The following is a 22,427-nucleotide window of genomic DNA, read 5'->3' on the forward strand; positions in this document are numbered from 1 at the left end:
ACTAGGTGGACTATACAAGCTTAAAGGAGAGCAAGGTAGAAAGGTTCTGCACCTTTTTGGGGTGTCTACCCCTATATGTAAAGTAAACGAGTTTACGTCCGCTTTAGGCAAACCTTTCCACACAAACAAGTAGTGTCATATGATTCACATTTTTATAGTCATATGATAATTTTATAACTAGATAGGACACTGAAGTCATTCTTTTGGTAGCATTTGGCAGGAAAGGTACAATCCTGGTTACAGAGTTTGAATACAATTGTGCAAAAAAGCAATACACTTGAGAAAAATATGATTTGCTTATCTTATTCGAAACATCTAGAAATGTATTTTTGTGCCTATGCACACCTTTTTTTTTTGGTGAATTTCTCCTGAACAACAAAAGTACATTGCGTCAGTGTGCCTAGGCAGTCCAATACCTAGATCCTCATAGCTGTATATCTGTAGTATGAAATCCAAAGTCCTGGACACAAATAGGAAAACTGATGCTGGAAACATTTTTTGGTGATCGTTTTCTGGGGAATAAACACAGCACTGTTCTGTTCTGGGGAGAGGGACAGTCCAAGCCAGTGACACCCTGCTGATCAGTCGTTTATCCAAGATTCTCATGTTTCTCTTGGGTGACAATATTCAAGTTGAACTTGATGGACTTATGTCTTATTTCATCCTGATTTGGTATGTAACTGGGTGTGCATATATTTAGAAACTACTGCCTCCGTGATTATCAATCAGAATGGCCACTTACACCCAGGGATACATTGGGGAACAAGGTACAAGTAAGTTAGTATTGGGGGATACATCTGTTGTAAGGCAATATCTTGTTCTTTGCCTTTAGTGTGCCTTTTTAGGTAAAGCTTCTGGAGTTCAGATCTTCTTTAACATAATTCTGGATAGAGATTTTCATAAAAAGAGATCTCAAAGCAAGATGTTCCCATTGTATTTGAAATGAGCCGGTTAAAATTTTAGACAATTTCCCAACCTCAAACTCCTTGATGCGTCAGTTCGGAGGAATATGGTAGAGGTTGAACTGCCACCCTCACATCAGAATCCTCCGGAGTCTTTTCAGGAAGCCCTACAATAAGAATGTTGTAATTTTTAAACTACATTTGTGTATAGCATTGTGGATACATTGAGGGATATCATCACCATATGCCATAGATTTTCAGTATTAAACTCTTGTCTTGCTTGCAAACTAAAGCGAAATTTTAGCCAAAGTTTCACAACATTTTTTTCCCCAGCAAGGTTGGTGGCTTTACTGGATTTCTACATACATGTAGCTTGGAATCGCTATTTTTTGGTTTGTTGAAGCTGAGCATAGCTTATGTCCAATACTTCCTTATTTTGTCTCTCACGAGGCAGCAGTTTTCTGTTTCACTTTTCAGCCATTTTTTCTTCCAAATGTTGCTACTTGTACTTTGAGCCATGAAGTAATGTTTGTCTAGGAACAGTAATGTGATGAATTGGTTTACATTGCTCTTGGTAGACAGGTTATAGAGTCAGGAATTTAACTTATGACCTTGTGTTCTCTTCACATTTTAGCACACCTACTTGTCAGAACAGTTTTGTAGTAATTCAAATCTGGGAAACAAAAAAGGAATAAATATCATATTGTGTTTAAAACGTCCTGTGTCTACTGTGTAAAGCATCAGAGCAATGCCCAGGTAGTGGCATGAGGGCAAAAGCAGGGCACAAAAGTATACAGGTGCAGTTTAGACTTTCCTCCTAATCCTGACATGAGTAGAATTCCAAGCAGATCTAAAACACCTGAATTTGGCTAATAATAATATTAATAATAAACTGTGTTTATAAAGCATCAACATATGACACAGCGCTGTACATTAAATAAGGGTTGCAAACGACAGACAGTGACACAGGAGGAGAAAAAGACCCTGCCCCGAAGAGCTTACAATCTATGAGGAGGGGAATGTATCACACAGTAGGCCCGATTTTTTGAAACCTTTATGTACATTTGTTGGCTGCTCGCATAGTGCTTTTGGTTCCTAAAGATCATTTTACTGCAGGCAGCATTGGATGGTACAGAACTGCTCACTGCTACCCCCATTCCTACATTAGAGACGCCATGGGTGGGATGCATCATGTAGCGTCTCACCTGAGGAAGTGGTAACTCAACCACCAGTCTGATAATTTTCCTTAGTGTAGTTATTAAACGTGTGCTTCTGTGCAACCAGTTTAGGTAATTAAAACTGACTTGATATTATTATTATGAACCAGTATTTATATAGCGCCGACATATTACGCTGCTATCCACCTCCTGTAAAAGTTTTGATTGTTCTAGATATTTTAAATGATCCTACATGATATTCAAATAATACAAATAATTTAAATATTACAGGTATAATGCAGCCCTGTAAACTTATTAAAGAATTTATCCAATGGAAGCTAGATCTGCACACAATAGGTTTTGATTGCTATGGGTTTTGTATTTTGTACCTGACATTTTCTCAAGTGAAGAGTCTCCCATGGCACATAATATGTGTTGCTGAATACAGGTAATATAATAAAGTGGGGTCCCAAGGTGTATGATTTCAGTAAATGATACGTTGCCAAGCCTGATGTTAGACAAATGCGTGGAGCAGGAAACAACGCACGGCTCTTTAAGGCAACAAATGTGTTCAAGAAGGTCATTTATATTGAAAGTTTTAAAGCTATACAGAGCTCAACTAATTTGACATAAAAAAACGTGAAACAAATGATCATTTTTGAAAGTCTACATATGATCAATAACCACATCTAGTCAATAAGTACTCCAAATACCCAATACGTTTCGCCATTTTGGCTTCTTCAGGGGACATCACAGAGACTTATACTAATTAGCAAAATACAGAGAGGAAAATTAACAATATAATTTACAATGAAATAAACTTTTCATAAAACATATGAACAAAAATTCAAGTCATCTATTTAATGGTTGCTGAATACATTTATAAACCTAAAGTTTATAGTTTTATTATTGTTTGAAATGCTACCAGCAGATGAGGAAGTTGTCTCAATCGGTAGTATGATATACATTTAGTAATCGGTTATCAGTAGTATTATTACAATTTTATTTAGTATTCTAATTGACATTACATTTACATTTTAATGGAATTTGTATATGTCATTTTACCATTCCATGCTGTTACCATTTTACCATTGCCACTCAGTGCATGCTGTTGTATTAAATAGAGAGATATAAATAAATTAGTGGTCTGTTTCACTTTTCAGCCATGGCTCGTCTCTCTGTTCATTTACTCTTTCTGTATCATAACAACTGCTGAATTACAATACCATCAACATAGTGACGGGAAGGAGTTTTGTTTTCAATGAGTCCCAGCTACTTTAGCCTTTAGAAGGAGGCACAAAAACACTCTAAAGCTGCGTACACACGTGCAATTTTTGTCGTCTGAAGGATCTTTCACAATCCTTTCCAACGACAAAGGACTGCACGATGCATGAATGAGTGTTGTACATACAGCACCGTTCTGCTCTATGGAGAGAGGGAGAGCGACAGAGCGGCACCCTGCTGCACGCTCTCCCCCTTCCCTTGCATTAGGATCGGTCATCGTTCGTGGATCCGCCAGGACAGATCCACGGACGATGAACGACGCCGGCTGTACACACGCCAGATTTTGGCCCGATATCTGGCCGATGCCGATTATTGGGCGAGAAAAATGTGACGTGTGTACGCAGCTTTAAGCACTGCGGAACAGGGTGCAGATAATCATTGTATATGGCTTACCCCTTTTGCATACATATTTAAATAGGGCCTGATTTATTAAAGCTCTCCAAGCCTGGAGAGAGGATACACTTTCATCAGTGAACCTGGGTGATACAGAAAACCTGTAATGGATTTCCTAAAATTCATTTGCTATTTGTTCTCAAATGTTTTTCATCCTGGACCAGATTCATTACAGCATGCTGGATTACCCAGGTTGTATCCTTTCCAGCCTTGGAGAACTTTAATAAATCAGACCCATAGTTTGCTGGCATAGGCCTCTTATAATACAACAATGGGCACAAAACAAAGATCCGTAGCATGGCTTAGGCTTTTTGAATTTATACTGCTCCAGAAAATCAGAAATTGTTGTCCATTGTAATTATTAAAAAATATTAATTGTGGATCTATTATTATCAATATCATTGTAAAGTTGAAACTATGGCCAAGCTGTTAAAAAGAGACGTATAAATTGGTAGAGAAGAGAAGAGGGAGCGGTAATGTTTTTCACAGTTTCTGCCAAGCCTCTAGTAATGATGATTTGAAAGAGGAAAAGGCGAAGGAAGGAGAGGCTTTTTTGGCATAATCACATAAATTTCACTTGTAAATTATAACAGAGATTACAAACTAAATGATTTGGAACATTTGTTCCAAAATAAATAATATGTCTCGTCCCCGACGCTATTCGCCTTATTGGATTCCTCAGGGGAGGGTAGAGACTTGGATAACAAATTTTCCAGAGTCACAACATAATATAAAAATAAAATAAATAAAACAGAAAATAATAGTATATCATTAAGGAAAGGTCAGCAAATTATACAAACATAATAAAAGTGCAATACATTGTACAGCGTCAACGTCAGCGTTTATACATATCCATTTGTATGGATATAATGTTCACACTGTTCATTTTTTTCTGTTAAAAATAGACAACATGGTTATTAAACAGCTTTCTATTTGCATGCCTTAACTTTGTTGGGCTGGCCTTTCTAAATGTTTTGTCTTACATGGTGACAGTTCTTTAAATAATTTCTGCCAATCAATCCAGAAGTGGTCTGCGGTCATTAGACTTATTTACTTTATGTCCTATGTCTTATCTGTGTATGGGGGTTTTAGAATGTTTATATTCTATTGCTGTCCAAAAGTATTTGTACATAAAACTCTTCTGTTTTTTTTTTTTTTTGTCAGGCAAGCACAGTAAATTGCCATGCTCACATTTTAAACATACGTGTACATGTAAACATGTTTGGCCATGCACAAGTGTTTTGCTTACACGCATAGGCTACAAACACACGTCAGATGATTCTCATCCGATATTTGGTTCAGGGCTGATATCAGACAAGAATCTTGCATGTGTACAGCGCTTGTCGTCTGTCGTCCAAAGCACCGTCCTGCCAGATCCACGCATGAGGAACGATCGTAATGAAAGTGAAGGGGGAGAGAGCACAGCGGGGTGCCACTCTGTCGTTCTCCCCCCTTCATAGAGCAGATCGGTGCTGTATGTACAGCATTTATTTATGGAAAGAAATATCCTTTCTAACAACAATTATTGCACGTGTGTACGTAGCCTTAGTGTGTTATTCCTACTATTTCCAGGTCCTGTCACTTTCAACCTGCGCAAAAAAATCCACCCCACCTGTCCCCACAGACCACCAAACTCCTTGTACATGCTCTTATCATCTCTCGTCTGGACTACTGTAACCTCCTCCTCTCTGGTATTCCACTAACCTGACTCTCTCCTCTACAATCTATTATGAATGCTGCAGCCAGACTCATCCATCCTTCCCTCCGCTCCTCTTCTGCTGCCTCTCTTTGTAGTTCTCTCCATTGGCTTCCATTTCACCTTAGAATCAAATTCATCTCCTGTGCTTTGCCTTCAAATCTCTCCACAGTTATTGTCCCACGTACATTTCTGACCTGATAGAGAAATACTGCCCCAGCCGTTCTTTCCACTCCTCCAATGACCTACTAATGACTTCCTCACTCATAACCTCATCACACGCACGGCTCCAAGACTTCTCTAGAGCTGCCCCGAATCTCTGGAATGGTCTTCCTCTTCCTATCCGGCTTGCTCCTACTTTCTGCTCATTTAAAAGAGCGCTTAATGGCGTCTTCGCTACTTACCCTCCTGGACTATGTTAGTCTCCCCCAGTGTATGTCTGAAGTTGGAGGAAGCTTGGATTTCCCCACTTCATCCTAATGTGATGCTTTGGAGCTCCTCCTGGTTAATGCCGAGAGGGATTTGCTGTCCCCGATGTTTTTTATGAGGAATATCTGAAGAACGTATAATTCTAAGTACAATCTTTCCTCTCGGGGCTCTGTGCTTACATCTATCATACGAACCCCTCTGATACCTAACAGCTTAGCTAGAAATATGTGGCAGCCATGGCAAGACCGGGGGCTTTTTCATCTCCGAAATGTATTACATCCAGTGGAAAAAAAGATTGCTTTACTTTTCGGAGTTGCATGAAAAATTTGATCTCCCTCAAACGTCCTTTTTTGCTTATCTACAGATTAGACATTACATACAATCACTCCACTCTGTGCCCAGATTCACTGAAATAACTCCTTTTGAGAGAATTTGCATTGGAGGTCCATTTTCTAAGGGCCTCATTTCCTCCATTTATGGCCTTCTGCAGGAATCGGCAAGGGAGGTATCTGGTAAATTTGTATACATGAGTACCTGGGAGAGTATTTTGGGCGTGCCCTGGAGCAGGATACATGGTCCACACTGTGGGAAGCAGCAAATAAAAGCTCAATATGTACACTTTATAAAGAAAATCTTTACAAGATTTTGTTCCGCTGGTATCATACGTCGGCGGTATTACACCGCCTGTTTCTGAAGGTAGATCCAGCTTGCTGGCGCTGCGGGTCCCATTTTGGGACTCTGGAACATATTTTTTGGTCCTGTCCCCTTATTCAGGGCTATTGGGGGAGAGTCAATGCACTAATTGGGGATGTGACTCAACAACGATTTCCCTTTGACCTGCTCCACCACTTGCTGGGATTGCCCCTTATGGACCTCCCCATGTCCGCCCTTCAGCTTATTACACATATTTTAGTGGCTGCTCGTACTCTAATCTCCACCAAATGGAAATCCAGACTGCCCCCCTCTATGGAGGATTTTTATGCTCGTATTCAAGACATACGCCTGATGGAGTACCTCACTGCCCTCCTCCGAAACAGGGTTGTGAAATTTGAACAGATATGGGAACCTTGGGATGCCTACTTTACCAGTCTACAGGTTTAATATGTCGCTGGTTCCAGATGCCACTGTGCTTCCTATCCACCTTTGTTTGTATCCCGCCTCCTATTCCCCGGCTTAGCTTCGTTTTTTCTTTTTGACTCATTTCTTGTTTTCTGTTGTTTATTTATTTGTTGTTTCCGTATTTTCATAGTCTATGGGGTTTGATAGGCCGGCCACTGTTTTTTACTGTTACTTACGCCAGAGTTTTATGTACCATTATCGGATGTACCTATCACCCTGTGTGCTGTGTTTACCAGATGTTTTGCTGTATAAGCCTGGTTGTCTTTGTATGTGAAAATGTTCAATAAAAATTCAAGAGCGCTCAAACCCCATTATTTAAACAAAACCAATCTTCTTCTGTCTTTTGAAACCACCACTACTTCCCCCCACTACATATCCCCCTCCTATTGTGTGATACTTCCCCCACCTCCTAGATTGTAAGCTCTTTGGGTCCTCTCCTCCTCCTGTGTCACTGTCTGTATTTGTCTGTCATTTGCAACCCCTATTTATTGTACAGCACTGCGTTATATGTTGGCGCTATATAAATCCTGTTTATTAATAATAATAATAATAATAATAATAATAATACAGCAGCTAGCAGAGACATTGCTGTGTTCATCTTGTCTCTTGTCTGTATATTTTTAGAATCTCCGTCTATGTTATGGTATATGTTATGTCTTCAGTCTACTTATAGCTTGTAATGTAAGCATGTGAGAACTAACAGCTGACGTTCCCTGGGTTTGGTACATATTGTACAGCAGTGTATATAAACAGCTCTGGTTGTCATTTTTCACCTCCTGGAACGTGGTATACGTGAGGAAGCACATTGTGCGCTGACTTGTTTACATTCTATATAATGATCCTCCTGAAACGTGAGCCTGAGAGCGAGGAGAATGTCTGCAGCATGTGAAAACTTCCCGCAGTCTCTTTATTGACTGGTTGGGCCTGCTGTGCCGGGAGACATGTTTCTATCTAATCAGTCTCACCGATAACACGTCCTGCCAGGAAGAACAACCTCACCTTTGGTTGATGATTATTTAACTGATTATGTATGTCAAAGAATTTTAAGCTGTAAACAAACTAAAATGACAACCGCTCAAAGCCATTTTTTTTTTACCAGCCTTTTAAACTAGACGCAAGTAGAAAATACAGAAAAATCAAATACAAACATTCCTCAAGACACACCAGTCCTGCATTTATTTTGTGTACTTTGGAAAAGTCCTTTCCTTTGTATTATGACAAACTAAGGCTGGGTGTACACGTGCAATAATTGCCGTTAGAAAACAAATGACTAACGATAAATCAACAATTATGCACGATTATATTTGAACGATCGTATTGTGCACAACTCTGTACATGCTGTAACGATACGATTGTTCAAACATAATCTGCCAATAATGTACACACACTAGATATGATCATTCGAACGATGCACGAAGTGACGTGTACAGGGGAAAGTATATCACAGAACAATCCACAATCACTGAACTGTACACACAATAGATAGCGAACGATCGTCGCCCAATCAGATCCGCCGGGACGGTCATTCACATTCCGCAATTATTAAGAAAAGTTCTAGATCTCGTGTAATTTTTCCTTTTGATACCTATGTTTTCCATGTGATTTGACCTTAATTGTGATGTTGTTAGCATCTCCTCTCTTATACCCCTGTACCTTTTTATTATATATATATTGTACACTGTTTTTTCTTGTGTTAGCCTCTAATAAAAATGTTTCAATAAAAAGAAAAGTTTCAATACCTTCTGCAGTCTGCACAGGCACAGTGATGATCTTTCATAAATTAGCGAACAGACAGGTGATGCGGTTAAAGTTTTGATCAAGGGATTTTGCACTGGCCCAGGCATTAATAAATTTGGCATAACATATCCTTGATTGGCTGAAGTAGATTTCATACAGCCAGCAAGGTTATTGTATCCCCAAAGTAAGATATATTAAAATTATCAGTCTTTGTGCATGCTTTGTTGTAGACTAATGCTTGGTTTTGTTCTGACAGGTGGACATCATGCAGATGTGTATTCTTGAAATGAAAGACAGGCCCGGAAAACCATTGTTTCACCTCGAGCATTACATTGAGGGCAAATACATCAAATATAACTCCAACTCTGGATTTGTCAGAGATGACAATATTCGACTCACCCCACAGGTACTCTTCATGAATGTTTGTAAAATCCTATTCGCATTACTGAATCGTTAAAGGATTGATGACATTGATTTCTGTGATGAAATGAAACCTTGTCTACATTTATTAATTTGCCTTACTCATAGGGAAACAAATCCTTTTCACTTCTGTGAAGATTCCAAGAAGTGAAAAACTCAGTGGATCACTGTTTGACTAAATCTAGAACATCAAAATGTATTGGAGTATATGATTTATTTGTAGACTTTTCATCACCAGTTATGTATTTTTTTTTTCTCCTAGGCTTTCAGCCACTTTACATTTGAAAGATCAGGACATCAGCTGATTGTTGTCGACATTCAAGGAGTTGGAGATTTATACACAGATCCTCAAATCCACACAGAGAGCGGAACTGATTTTGGGGATGGGAACTTAGGTATATAAGGTTGCGGTGTTACCATTGTGCTTGTATTGCAGTGAAAGGCTCCAATTGGTGGAATCTTGTTATCCATTAGAACATTATAGATCGAAGCTTCAACTATAACCCTTGTTAGGGATCCAGCAAAGATTTTAATAAAACCTGATATTTTTCACTTCCATAATTCTTTTATTCCTTTAGAGAATTTACATTGTGTCCACAACCTATTAGGGACGATGTAAATGTAAAGTGCATTGGGCATCTCATGGGGTTCCTAAAGTTGTGTCCTTCTTTGCTATCTCCTGTGATAAAATTACATTGACACCATGGGGTTAGTTATAAAAGAAGGCCAGATTTGTGAAAGATTAAAGACTAAACTTACCATTCTAGTGGCCCATGTGTTAAAAATACTTTAACACAGAACTGCTCCACGAGTTCCTTAGTGGAGAATATAAATACCTATGAATTGACAATGCATGCAGTAGACCATTCCCCTGCATAATATATCATTACAGGATTCTGACATTGAGTGGAAAATGTTTGGCTTCATATTTTTGCATTGGGTCAGTTAACATTTTGCATTGGGCAGCCAAGTGTCGTCCTGTGCTATGGTTTGTCCCATTTCAGGGGAATTTCAGGGATACAATCATCCACAAGTAGAAATGTAGAAAAGAAAAGATGTCATAGTGCCTAATGCTTGTCATCCTGTCTACGTGTTTCTTACATAGGTTTCCGCATGCATATCATACCATTGCTTATCATATTTTGTTAGCGATTAACGGACGATCGATCGTTCGTTTCCAACGATAATTATTGCACGTGTGATATGCTTATCATATCAACACTAAAGTCAACTATTCCTGTTTGAAAGATCTTATTATTGTGTACATATACACAGTAAAAAAGTAAATACCATGCAAGCCATTACCAAAGCGGCAGAGATAGGTAAGCACAGGAGAGCCACAACGAAACGTTGCAGTCCAAATGTGTTTAATTATTAAGTGAAAATCTGTTTTTTTTTATCCTATTCATTTTGGGAGCTTAAAAGTACCCCTTCATCAGCTTTACCTATAGGTGTACTATTGAGGTACAGGCCTCAAAGGCCGGAGAGAATACACATTCATTAGAATACCTGGGTGATCCAGCAAACCTGGAATGGATTTCTTAAAGTCATTTGCTATTTATTAGAAAATGTTTTCTATCCTAGACAAGATCCATTCCATTTTTTTTTTTTTGGATCACCCAGGTTTACTGATAAAGGTGTATCATCTCCAGTCTTGGAGAGCTTTAATAAATCAGGCCCATGGACTCCAAAATTTGGTGGATAATCAGGGTGAGTTAGACAATTAATTATGTGAAGTTATATACAGTTAGGTGCGCATGCTCATCAGCTGCAGTATTCACTCTTTTGAGCCCTCTCTCCAAGTGCATTGGTTTATGTACAGATATTATTATTAATATTATTATTAATAATAATATTAATAAACAGGATTTATATAGCACCAACATATTACACAGCGCTGTACATTAAATAGGGGTGGCAAATAACAGACGGATACAGACACAGGAGGAGGAGACGACCCTGCCCCGAAGAGCTTACAATATAAAAGGTGGGGGAGTTAATACACAAGATACTGCTTGATCTTTTTCTTAAAAATATATTTTGGACTACAACTTTTTGATGTACTTATGTCCTTATCTGTCTCTCTCTCTCCAGTTTAAACAGCGAAAACCATTTCTGTTTGTTAGGGTTGCTGTTAGAAAAGCCATGTAAAGGATCCAACTCCATCATCTTTCTCTTAAATAAGCAACAATGTGACTGCGGTGTCTAAACAAGTTACTAATATTTAGGATTTTTGCATTTGGGTTATTATAACTAATCTGTTAGGATGCATTTACAGCAAGGAAAAAGGGGGATTATGTGGAGATTATAAGGCAAATGCACACAGGAATAATCGGTTTTTATGGATGCACAGAAACAACAATTCTATAAAAAGTATCTCCCACCAATATACTGTATGAACTCCTTTTCAGGAACAGCAGTGAGTTCAGTGTATGGGATCCTTAGAGATGCTTCAAGCATTTGTTTTATCAAATGTTTTTATAACTTTCATTGGTTGTATTACTATTACACTTTACCGCAGCAGAATTTCTCTTTACATTCATAGAAATATAAAGGAAACACACAGGTGTTTTTTTTTATTTTTTTGAGCGTTTTAAGTTTTCATAATGAACTGTTCTTCTTTTGTTTTAGGGGTTCGAGGGATGGCTTTGTTCTTCCATTCCCATGCCTGCAACAAAATCTGCAAAAGCATGAAACTGACACCTTTTGACCTCTCACCAAAGGAAAAAACTGTACTGGAAAACTGCAGCAAGTTGTTGGTAAGTATCTGTTTAATGAATACTATTCTAGAGCAGATCTTTCATCAAGAGCTGCAAGTGGTGAAAGATCAAGACAAGTCCATTTCAATTACAAACTTCAGATATCTGCATTATTTCTTTACCGGTCAGTTTCTTATTCTTGGAAGCGGCCACTGTTGTTTCATTTGATCCCTAGACAGGATCAGATTTCTATTGTTAACCAGTAAAGTGAATATTGCATTTGAGAAGTTCTATCAGGTTGCAGCAAAGATGTCTTGGGGATATTCAGAAATAATCATTTTTTTTCCCACTGCCTACAGCATTTACAGAAATTCTCTAACACACTCTGTTCTGTTACAGCAATCTGCTCAAACAGTGGTGCGTGGTACAGAAGAGAAATGTGGTAGCAATCGGGTGAGGACTATGTCAGGAAGCCGACCACCTCTCTTGTTTCGCCTCTCAGAGAACTCTGGGGACGAGAACATGAGTGATATGACTTTCGATTCTCTACCAAACTCTCCTTCTCCGGTCACCCCTCATGGCCATAGATTTGACGTGCATGGTAAGAGCCTCTTCCTTTGAAGGGATCGGTTTATAAAACTTTTCTTACCGCTCCATTGAGTACAAATGGCCGATACTGCTCTCCTGCTTGGTAAATACATTTCAGTTACCAGCTAAAGTAAAGCAAATATCTGCTTTCCTTGGTTTCAGTTGTTTGGCCTAACAATGAAAACATTTACTTTACATATTTACTGAAATGGAGGGCCAGACTAACCGCTATCTGACATTGTTCTAATGAATATGTGAATAATGATTTCCCCCAGCACAGATTTACTTGTACGGTGGCAGTTGCTGTTATAAATGTGAGCTTGTCAAGATCATATGAAGATAATGACATGTCTATGTACAGCTTCAGTCTGTCCTCTGAGAAGTTTTTTAATGCTCATTTAAGAAAAGGGAATACATTTTTCACAACCGGCTGATCAGTTATGAAAAGTTCAGGTCAAGAGACAAGGCTGTGGCATGCAAAATGTATTAATTTACAAAGAAAACGGTTAAACATTGTGTTATGTCCTTCAGCTGTACCTACAGTTACTGAAAGCTTGATGGCTGGATGTTATAATATTCCAAAGCTAGCCGAACTTCCTTGATAAGAATCTATTTTCCCAATCAAATGGTTTGGGTGCCGAAGCCTTTGGTTTCCAAAAATTGGACTATGCTTGGAAGGAAGAAAGGGAAAGATAGGCTTCTCAAAAGGCACCAGAATTGGCCTGAATCCAACACGATATTACATCCTTGGGTCTCTATATCCCCTGAGGAAGCCCATCTAGGCGAAACGCGTCGGGTTGAGTCCCCGTCCTCTGTCTCACAATCTATATGTAAGTCTGTAAACCTACTTATCAGCTAAGATCGTGTGGATAGAGTCCCCTATCATGCCAATCTGTAACATGATTCTACCATTGTTTTAAAGTTTTTTGTACTGAATATTAATAAAAATTATACTGTTTTTATACATAACTACCTCAAGTCTATGGTGCCTTTTGAGAAGCCCATCTTTCCCTTTCTTCCTTCCTTGATGGCTGGATGGCTTGATAAATGCAAGTGATTCTCCCCGCTTTAGGCTGTTTTTTTGCAATTGTTTGACAGTTTACTTATCTTATCACAAATGGCAATTTTAGAATTTCATGGGTGAGTTTCAAATCCCTTTACGGAAAAAATGTTGCTTTGCTGCCACACTATTCCTCTGGTTTATGCACAGAACTTGTGCAGGGTCAGTTAATAAATATATTGAGGCTACTTGATCACCCGATCAATCATTTTCAAGAGAGATCTATCTACAATGATGGTAGTACTTCTCTTCCCTATTATCTGTCTGATTATGGAGCATTACAGAGCTGTACTGCATTAAATAGGGTTCCAGGAATAAAAGTAACGGAAGTAGTGGTAATTTTAGATCTTTTTTGTGCATACCTTGTACTACTACTGTTTTATTGCGGTTTGGGATTTCAAGTTTGTGTATCAGTGCCATCTATGGGTGAAATCTGGTTTTACAGCTATGTTTAGGAGTAATAGCTCTGTTGTATTTCTATGGCCTGAATTTAGACTAAAGCAGTGGTTGCTAACCTTTTGGACCTCAGGGACCACTAAATTCATAATTTTTAATCCCATGCATGCGCGGGAAGGCGTGTGTCACTCGAAGGGGTAAGAAAATTCCCCCAGGCTGACGTGATGATGGCGGAACCTGGTCACTCTCCCATGGCAGGCTCAGACTTGATTGCTAAACATTCTGGGGGGACAGTAGCGCAGGGCTGTGACTACAGATGAAATGATCAGCAGGGTCAGGAAAAAGACCCCGCTGGGGGCGCACCGACCAGCTAATTTTTCTGTAGACCACTAGGTCCGCGGACCACCGATTGGCGACTGCTGATCCAAAGCATGCAACAGAAACAGGTTTCACAAAAAGGAAGCCTTGGTCGTTTAAATAACAGCACTCCATTTAAAAGGGCACTTTATGGAGTATATTTTAAATCAGTAGGGACAACAACAAAACCTGTAGAAAACAGAAGTACTCTGCTATACAATAAATGTTACCACAATTTACAAATTATGTTTACATTTCAGTGTTGCCGTTTTATCATCAAAATTCACCTTAGATAAACTTGTTTGAACATTTTACATATAGTTAGGATACTTTAGTAGTGCTTTAAAATATATCCGCAGATATAGTTACACAAATACAACTTTCTGATTATGGTTCTTTCTACTCAATCACTGTCTATGGTGAAAAGTGAATTTGTTTTTAGCTCGTATACTACATAATACTACTACTACTGTCTAGGAGGAATACATTTGGGGAGTCCGGAATGGAAAAGGATCTTGGGGTTCTGGTAGATCATAGACATAAAAACAGCATTCAATGTCAAGCTGCAATATATAAAGCTAGTAAAGTACTTTCTTGTAATAAAAGAGGAATAGACTGCAGAGATGGAGACATAATCCTGCCCCTGTACAAAGCATTGGTCACACCACATCTGGAATATGCAGTCCAGTTTTGGGCCCCAGTTCACAAAAAGGACATTGTGGAATTGGAGAGAGTGCAGAGAAGGACAACTAAACTAATAAAAGGAATGGAGGAGCTCAGCTATGAGGAGAGATTAGCTGAACTGAATCTATTCTCCATTGAGAAGAGACGTATAATGGGGGATATGATCACCCTGTATAAATATATAATTAATCTGAATTTATTTATTTTTTTATAGGTTGGCCTATTTTTAATGAAGTTGATAATCTGGTACATGACGATAACAGTCCGGATAACCACAGAGTATGTTACACTTAATTTCCTTTGTTCTCAGATGACAAAATATTGTATTTGTTTTCATAGTCTTTACCAACTGCTACATTTTGTAGGATTCTGAAAATGGTGGTGACAGTGGCTGTCCCAGTGAAAAGAGGAGTGAATCTGATGAAATGGAGCATCGAGTAAGTCTCAAATTATTATTTTATATCAGTATATAGTATCAGTATGGAAGCTGTGCCCAAAAAGGGCAGACCCAGGACAAATGACTAGTCACCAATATTGGCTATGGTCTCTTTAAAGCTGATCTTTCCCCATTACTGACTTACCATGCCTTGTCCTGCACTGTGCATTTATACGTCAGATCCAACAAAGGAAGAATAGGACAATTTTTACTTCAAATCTCCTGAGATTAGCATACATATCAGATTTACTGCTTTACATTTTGGAAAAAGTAAAGAGCCAGAATTATTTTTTTTCTTTTCCGTGAAGATTTCCTTGGTAGAGCCTGTTACATCACTATGCACAGGAGCACAATGCATTACTGCACAATGCTACTGAGAGGTCTGCTACATAGACACTTCTGTACCACGCAGGGATTCCACCAACTCAGGGCCTTGCCGTGGTACAAGAGCAAAAGAAGAACGGTAACACCTTAAACTGCTTTTACTTAATGTTCATGCAGTACAAATAGCTAAATTAAACTAAAGGCTCAGTTTGGCTTGATGGTTAAATTTAGATGATGGTAGTCAGCCTAAAAACATATTCTGGTCCTTTTTGCTTTTTGTGATGATGGCTATAAACAGCCAAGTATTAACCACCTGAGCGTTACACTGAGGTCTAGATTTCTGTACCAAAAGTGATCCACTGTTTTTCATGAATTTTTTTTTTTTAAATTGTAGATTAACGCAGTTCCATGCAAATCATAACCGGAGAAGATTGGAATCCGAATCGGAAGACAGTTTTGGCAAGGTATGCATTAGTGACTTAATATTTCTTATGTAGTCTTTCTCTACTCATCATTTCATTGGTATTTTTGTAACCCTTAAAAAACAGCAGTACTGCTTAAGTCATGCAGCCATTTTCAGTTATAGTTATTGTCATATTTAGCTTTTTGACAAGCCTAGATGTGCTTGCATAAATGTGCAGCACTCTCCAGGGAATGACCGGCTATTCAGACTCTCAGGGATGGGCACATAACTTTCTTTGTGATGTTCTTAGGGGAAACTCATGTGTCTATGACCAGCCTTAATTATTTCTATAGATTTCCACAAAAATCTCCAACAACACAAAAAATTATTTCAATGTCTTCTCTGTTATAAACCTGGAGAAGAAATGTCTTGCTTGCAGTAGTTGCAGTTTAGGGCGGGATGTCTGGTTTTTTTTTATCCTTTAGAAAGTTATGATTATTAAAAACATTTCAGTATATATATTTGGAGTCAGTGGCCCCGTGACTTCTTTCTGTACATATTCAGCAAAAATGTGTACACCGGGGAATGCCTTCATTTTTATACTTTAAAGGGTGAAGTTTTGCTTTGCTTGGTTTAAGTAAAGCAGGTTGGTGTTTGCATGTGTCCTCGTATGGGATATAAGGAGGGCACACTAATGGATAAAATCAGTACTGCTTTTTTTTAATTTGTTTATTTTTACATCACATCATCTGTTTCTAATTTTTTTTCTTCAACTAGAGCAAATGTCCTTTAAATAAGGCCTATGTGATCCCTAAAAACAGCCCCCGGAATAAACTGGTGATTCTGCATGACCTTCCTTGCCATATTTTCCAATGTGTGCTCTCTGTTATTTGTAGTTCGAACTACATTGTGTTGATTGCACACAGTTAAATAGATTCCTATATTTGGAAATGCATGGCTTTACAATCCAAACTCCTCTAAATTATATACAGCTATCAATATAGGAATGGCTAATATCCATATCAATAATCAGATGTCAGATGTGTCTGAGCTGAATGGTTGATGTGGTATTTAGCTGGTTGCATGGTACAGAGGGTATATATTCCAAATATTTCATTTGTCTTATAAACAGTATGGATATATTGAAGGACCATTGGTAGAACCAAACTTCCAGTAAAATGATTCTCACAAAGAGGATGATAAATTCTTACGTGTTCCACTGCTTGCACTGACAAACAAGGAAAAGTTATACTTGTTTGGAATAAGTATGCATGTTATCTTAGTTTGTTTAAATGTCAGTAATGTGATCCTGATATTAACCTGGCCAGTTTCTGCTCAGCATATGGTACAAAAATGTAATAGAGGTAATCTGGTAAATCAGGAGACTGTAATTCTCATTCTACAAACTGATCTGACCTGAATGTTTCCCTGGATTAAATCTCTCCTTATTTTTATATCAACATATGCTTAGCTTGACTTGTACAGGTATGTGATTGGTTTAATTTAGGGGCTAAAGTTTTCTTTTACAAAGGATTTATTGAATGAACTATAACAAAGATTGCTAAAACAAAGCAATAAAGAATGTACATCCATGCAAAAAAATACAAAAACGAACATGTTACAAACAGAATACAGTGAACAAATAAAAATGATAAAGCTGTTACTTCACAGCCATAAGTAGAAACATGTTATTAGCACAAAAAAATACAAAAATAACAAAGGGATAACAAAGAAACACACATGGTTAAGTTATACCTCATTGTCATTGCGAAAGAAGAAGGCTTAAGGTAAAAATTCAAGTTGCTATCATATTTGTCATGTTACTGCTTTGTCAGTAGCTATGCATGTATATGCTTTTATTTGTATGTAACAAATAAAAATGTTTATCGAAGTAGCAGCAGAGGCTACTTTGTAATGTGTGATTGCATTATTGATTTTTGCAACATTTTTACCATCAGAAGTGCAGATATTATCTGTGTGCTACATATGATTTGTGTGATGGGTACAATTTTGCCTGTTCACTGGAAATGTATCCATACTGTGCTTTTTGATCGTTAAGCTGTCCATATACAATATGTACAATATCTAAGCTATCTTTTTAGGGTCTTTTTTTTTAGACTTTTGTTCATTTCAAGCAGATTTCAAAACACCCGTCAATTAATTCTGAATAAACCCATAAGCATCCCAAAATATAAATGACACAAGCCCAAAGTCTGTTGAGAAATGCCTATAGATTTGCCAAAATCTTGCATTGTGGACATCTGCCCAGTTTGTTCATTCCTTATCCATAGTCCGTTCCTTTCATCACATAAATGGTAGATCTAAGCTAATTGAACAAACAGTTTGTAACATTAATGTTCATTGATTTCATAAATTGAATTCTCTGCACTGTTTAGTCCCAAAGTTGTTGAATCTTTTGTGCGTATGATGTATGTTTCTAAACATTAGCCCCTAGTAATAATATATTAGCGCTAGATAGAAACAGACCCTGATTGTTTATATTTCATTATTTATTGGTGAGATGAATCCGCATGCGTGCCTTTCCACTTCCTGATGTGTTTTTAGATTTTTCTGAATGAAGAAGTAAGGGCCACTGACCTCTCTAAGGAGTCCATTGTTGGTGGTAAACTTATTTAATCCAAGCAAGAATAGTTGGGATAGGGATCAAATAGGAAACCAAAGCAGAGAAATGTTCTATTTTTACAATAATTAAAGATTGAAGACCATATTTAAAAAGTTTTGGATACATTTGAAAAAAGTTAGCCCATCTGTTAAGTTTTTGTTGCTGTGTCAGAGTGAGTAGGAATAGAAAATTGTTCAGTTGTCTCAAGAACGTGGTGAGCAGAAACTATTCAACGGGAACTATGGTTCTATCTGTCTGAATCATTTAGTTGTACTGTGTATTACTTACTATTAAATATGATGGAATAAACATCATAGCTAAACCCAATATTTCTATTCTTTTAGGTGACAGTGGAGAAGTGGAACCAGTTCCATGCATCTCGTGTGAACATTCATCGACCTTCCTGTGTTGCAGTTGAAGTGCAAAGACTTAATGCCCTGGAACTTGAAAAGAAAATTGGAAAGTCCATCCTGGGGAAGGTAAAAATCAATATAAAAATTGATAGCAAGCAGCTTTCTATCTTCTATACACATGTTTCAAGTGTTTGCTACTTACTTTTCTTTAGTTGCCTTACACCTGCATTTAAATGCTAAAAGAATAACCCCACAAGATGCCTCCTAATATTGAAAAGGAAAGCTTCTTTTGTGCAGCTCTTTGATTTGGCTTCAGATTGTTATGGGGGCCTAAATTTGTTTGAATTTTTAACTAAGGCTATGTAGACGCATCAGATGATTCTTCTCCAATATTCGCCTCAGGGTTGATATCAGATGAGAATCTGCTGTATGTAGAGCACTGTCCTTGACCGTCCTGGTGTACCCATGGACAAGGAACGATCCTAATGAAAGTGAAGGGAGGAGAGCACAGTGGGGTGCAGCTCCGTTGTTCTCCCCCCTCCCCTCTCCATAGAGCAGAACAGTGCTGTATGTAGAGCCCTTGTTCGTGCATCAATGCAATCTTGCACGTGTGTACCCACGTACAATCGCCAATCCATTGTCTAGTGGGAAACATTGGACAGAATAGTGGCATTGTAGTTTTGAAATCTTCATCAGAACTCTTGCTTTAAAAAATGTAAAATGAATGGCTACAACATGGGGATGCAGAGAATCTGTAGCCATGTCTAAAATAGTGAGGCGCAGATGTAATAAAGGGTTATGTGTGTTCAGGATCTGCTAAAGTGCAAAACTTCTAAAGAGTTCAGAGCTAAGAGGTGGCACATGCTTTTTCCTGTTTCAGTCCCGTTAGTACTGAAAGCAGAAGCTGCAATCTTAGCACACAGGTGGAAGGCCCGAGACTTATATATATATTTAAAGAAGCTGGACTACTGAGATCTGGTATCTGCCATATACCTCAAACACATAAAGGAAGCAGGATGTAGCTTTACAAAATCCTCCACGAACAACAGGAGATCTGCCTTTACATCCACTTTCATGCACTAGTTAGGAAACTGTTTTGCTATTTTCATGGTAGGTTCACTTGGCTATGGTGCGTTACCATGAAGGAGGACGGTTCTGCGAGAAGGATCAGGACTGGGATCAGGATTCTGCCATATATCACCTTGAACACGCTGCTCATTGTGGAGAACTGGAAGCCATTATTGGCCTTGGCCTCATGTACACCCAGCTGCCTCATCATATCCTGACTGAAGTTTCTGTGCAGGTAAAGCCATTTTCTTAGGATAAATACAAATTTCCTTGTGAATAAATGATAAACTGTCTATGCAGCCCAACGTTCTCCCCAGAATTTTTTTGGGAAGCAGGTGTAGCCGGCTGGTCAAAAAATTGAGCAACACGTCAAATTTAGTGTTCCCAGTTGGTGAAGTTGGTCAGTTTTCCAGCACCCCTTTGCTTTGTTTAAACTTTGGAATGCTCACCCCATTAGTATGTCCCTTTCCATTGTCTTTGTCACAACTGTCAGGTGGCCAACTTTGCAGTAACAACCCAAAACCAGCCAACTGGGTACTGAAAAGTGCCAGGTGGGTTGCCCAGCTAAAAGGGGCTGGGGAGAACACTGCAGCCTATAGCAAACAATTACAATCTTCATTTGTACGTAGGGACAACCATACTTCAGAAAACCCATCATATGTCACTTGTGATTTTTGTTCAAATTGGTATATTTCTTTTGGTATTCATTTATGAATCAGGGGTCACGGATCTTTCACTGAAATCTTGGCCTGAACAAATACTGTTATTACATGAGCCATGTGTTATATATGTGCAGTAATCCGGTATGAAAAACTTCTTTCATGTTAGTTCTGCACAAGAGTTTCCTGTACTTGCTGCTTTCAATCCTCCTGTAGAACTGATCCTGTAGTTTTGTAGGAGATTCAGTATTAATTGGGAATAACAGGGTTTGTCACAGCGTTTGTGTAGCACAGCTGTAATGTCACTGCTAATACCACAGGGTAGCATGTAATGTTTTTTAACAATATATTTATATTAGTTCCTATGCTCAGAGTTCAGTTTCAATTATGTTGTGTAATTATAGACATTAACATAACAGCTGACACAATACTAAGAAATACCACATGGTACACAACTGATTCTCGTTTGGTTCTTTTTGCTGATTTCACTTTGAAGCTAAATTAGTGACTTTGGGCCGGTAGATTATAACCCTGAGTTTAATGGGGAATTCGAGATCCAACATTTCCAAAAGTGTTAGATTATGAAAATTCTTCTAGTTATTGCTTACTACAAAAGGGGTCAGAACTGGGGGAAGGTATTGACTTTCTATGACTTCCTATAACTAAAGGGATGACATTTCAGCTTCTGTTTACAAACAAAAGATTCTAGAACTATCAATGTGTACTGAAACAAATATTTTGTAATGTTCAGTTTGTACTATATTTTGTTCAGTACTCTCAGATTCAACTATGACAAAACACAGACTGTAAAAGTGTGAAACTTCCCAATAATGTATTACAGGTCTGTGCGAGAAAACAGATTTACAAGTTGCAAACGTTTACAAACTTCCCTTTTAACATGAGGAAATCAGAAAACACTTTTTTTTGTTACAAGAGTGATATTTATTAACTCAGCCATGCTAGGATCACTGGCAATTGTTTCTCTGAGTAGCAGTCAAACAGATGGAACGAATAGCTTGTTATTTTGTGAACTTTATAAATGTCAGCTAATAGTGACTGATGTAGTAATATTGGATAATATCTCAGTTATGTTTATCGATTGCTATTACATGGTTATTGTGTCCTTTCCACTTTTGGGCTCCATTTATTTCATCCCATTAAACATTCAGCCTATACTTCTAGTGGTTTTAGTAGCACGATGTGTCTTGATGAAAAATCTGTGTAGCTTTAGATATTAGTCTAGGGTAAAGCAAGGCGTTATGGTTTGGATGCAATACACTGGTTTGCATTGAAGTGTGAAATAAGCTAAGTAGACCTTTGAACCTATATTTCTGTTTTACATTGTTTATTAAAAGGACACAGAAGAAAACAGAATCAAGGGCTTTAACTATTTATTGATGGCGGCAGAAGCTGGTGACCGTCCTTCCATGATACACATTGCTCGAGCATATGACACAGGAATCAATCTTCCAGCAGATAGGTAAAAAAATCAAATGGTTTTACAGTGGTACCTTGGTATAAGTCCTTAATCCGTTCTAGATCCTTGGTCTTATACCAAACAAGTTTTTCCCAAGAAATAAAAAGAAATTGATTAATCCGTTCCCATTAAAAAAATCCTATTGTTTTTGGCATAATATACA

General features: G+C 38.1%; 1 protein-coding gene across 2 annotated transcripts in view; it reads left to right on the forward strand.

Moving 5' to 3' along the window:
- EEF2K (eukaryotic elongation factor 2 kinase) overlaps positions 1 to 22,427 on the forward strand; it is a 47,429-nt gene that overhangs the window by 19,977 nt on the left and 5,025 nt on the right. For both annotated transcript variants that reach the window (XM_072418935.1, XM_072418936.1), the window contains 10 exons: positions 8,974 to 9,123; positions 9,400 to 9,532; positions 11,769 to 11,896; positions 12,236 to 12,437; positions 15,136 to 15,200; positions 15,287 to 15,358; positions 16,086 to 16,145; positions 19,052 to 19,186; positions 20,175 to 20,363; positions 22,143 to 22,267. In XM_072418935.1, the coding sequence (XP_072275036.1) occupies positions 8,974 to 9,123; positions 9,400 to 9,532; positions 11,769 to 11,896; positions 12,236 to 12,437; positions 15,136 to 15,200; positions 15,287 to 15,358; positions 16,086 to 16,145; positions 19,052 to 19,186; positions 20,175 to 20,363; positions 22,143 to 22,267 (1,259 nt within the window). The remainder of the gene's footprint in view (positions 1 to 8,973; positions 9,124 to 9,399; positions 9,533 to 11,768; positions 11,897 to 12,235; positions 12,438 to 15,135; positions 15,201 to 15,286; positions 15,359 to 16,085; positions 16,146 to 19,051; positions 19,187 to 20,174; positions 20,364 to 22,142; positions 22,268 to 22,427) is intronic.

The sequence above is a fragment of the Pyxicephalus adspersus genome, chromosome 7 (genome assembly GCF_032062135.1).
Source record: "Pyxicephalus adspersus chromosome 7, UCB_Pads_2.0, whole genome shotgun sequence".
Taxonomy (NCBI): domain Eukaryota; kingdom Metazoa; phylum Chordata; class Amphibia; order Anura; family Pyxicephalidae; genus Pyxicephalus; species Pyxicephalus adspersus.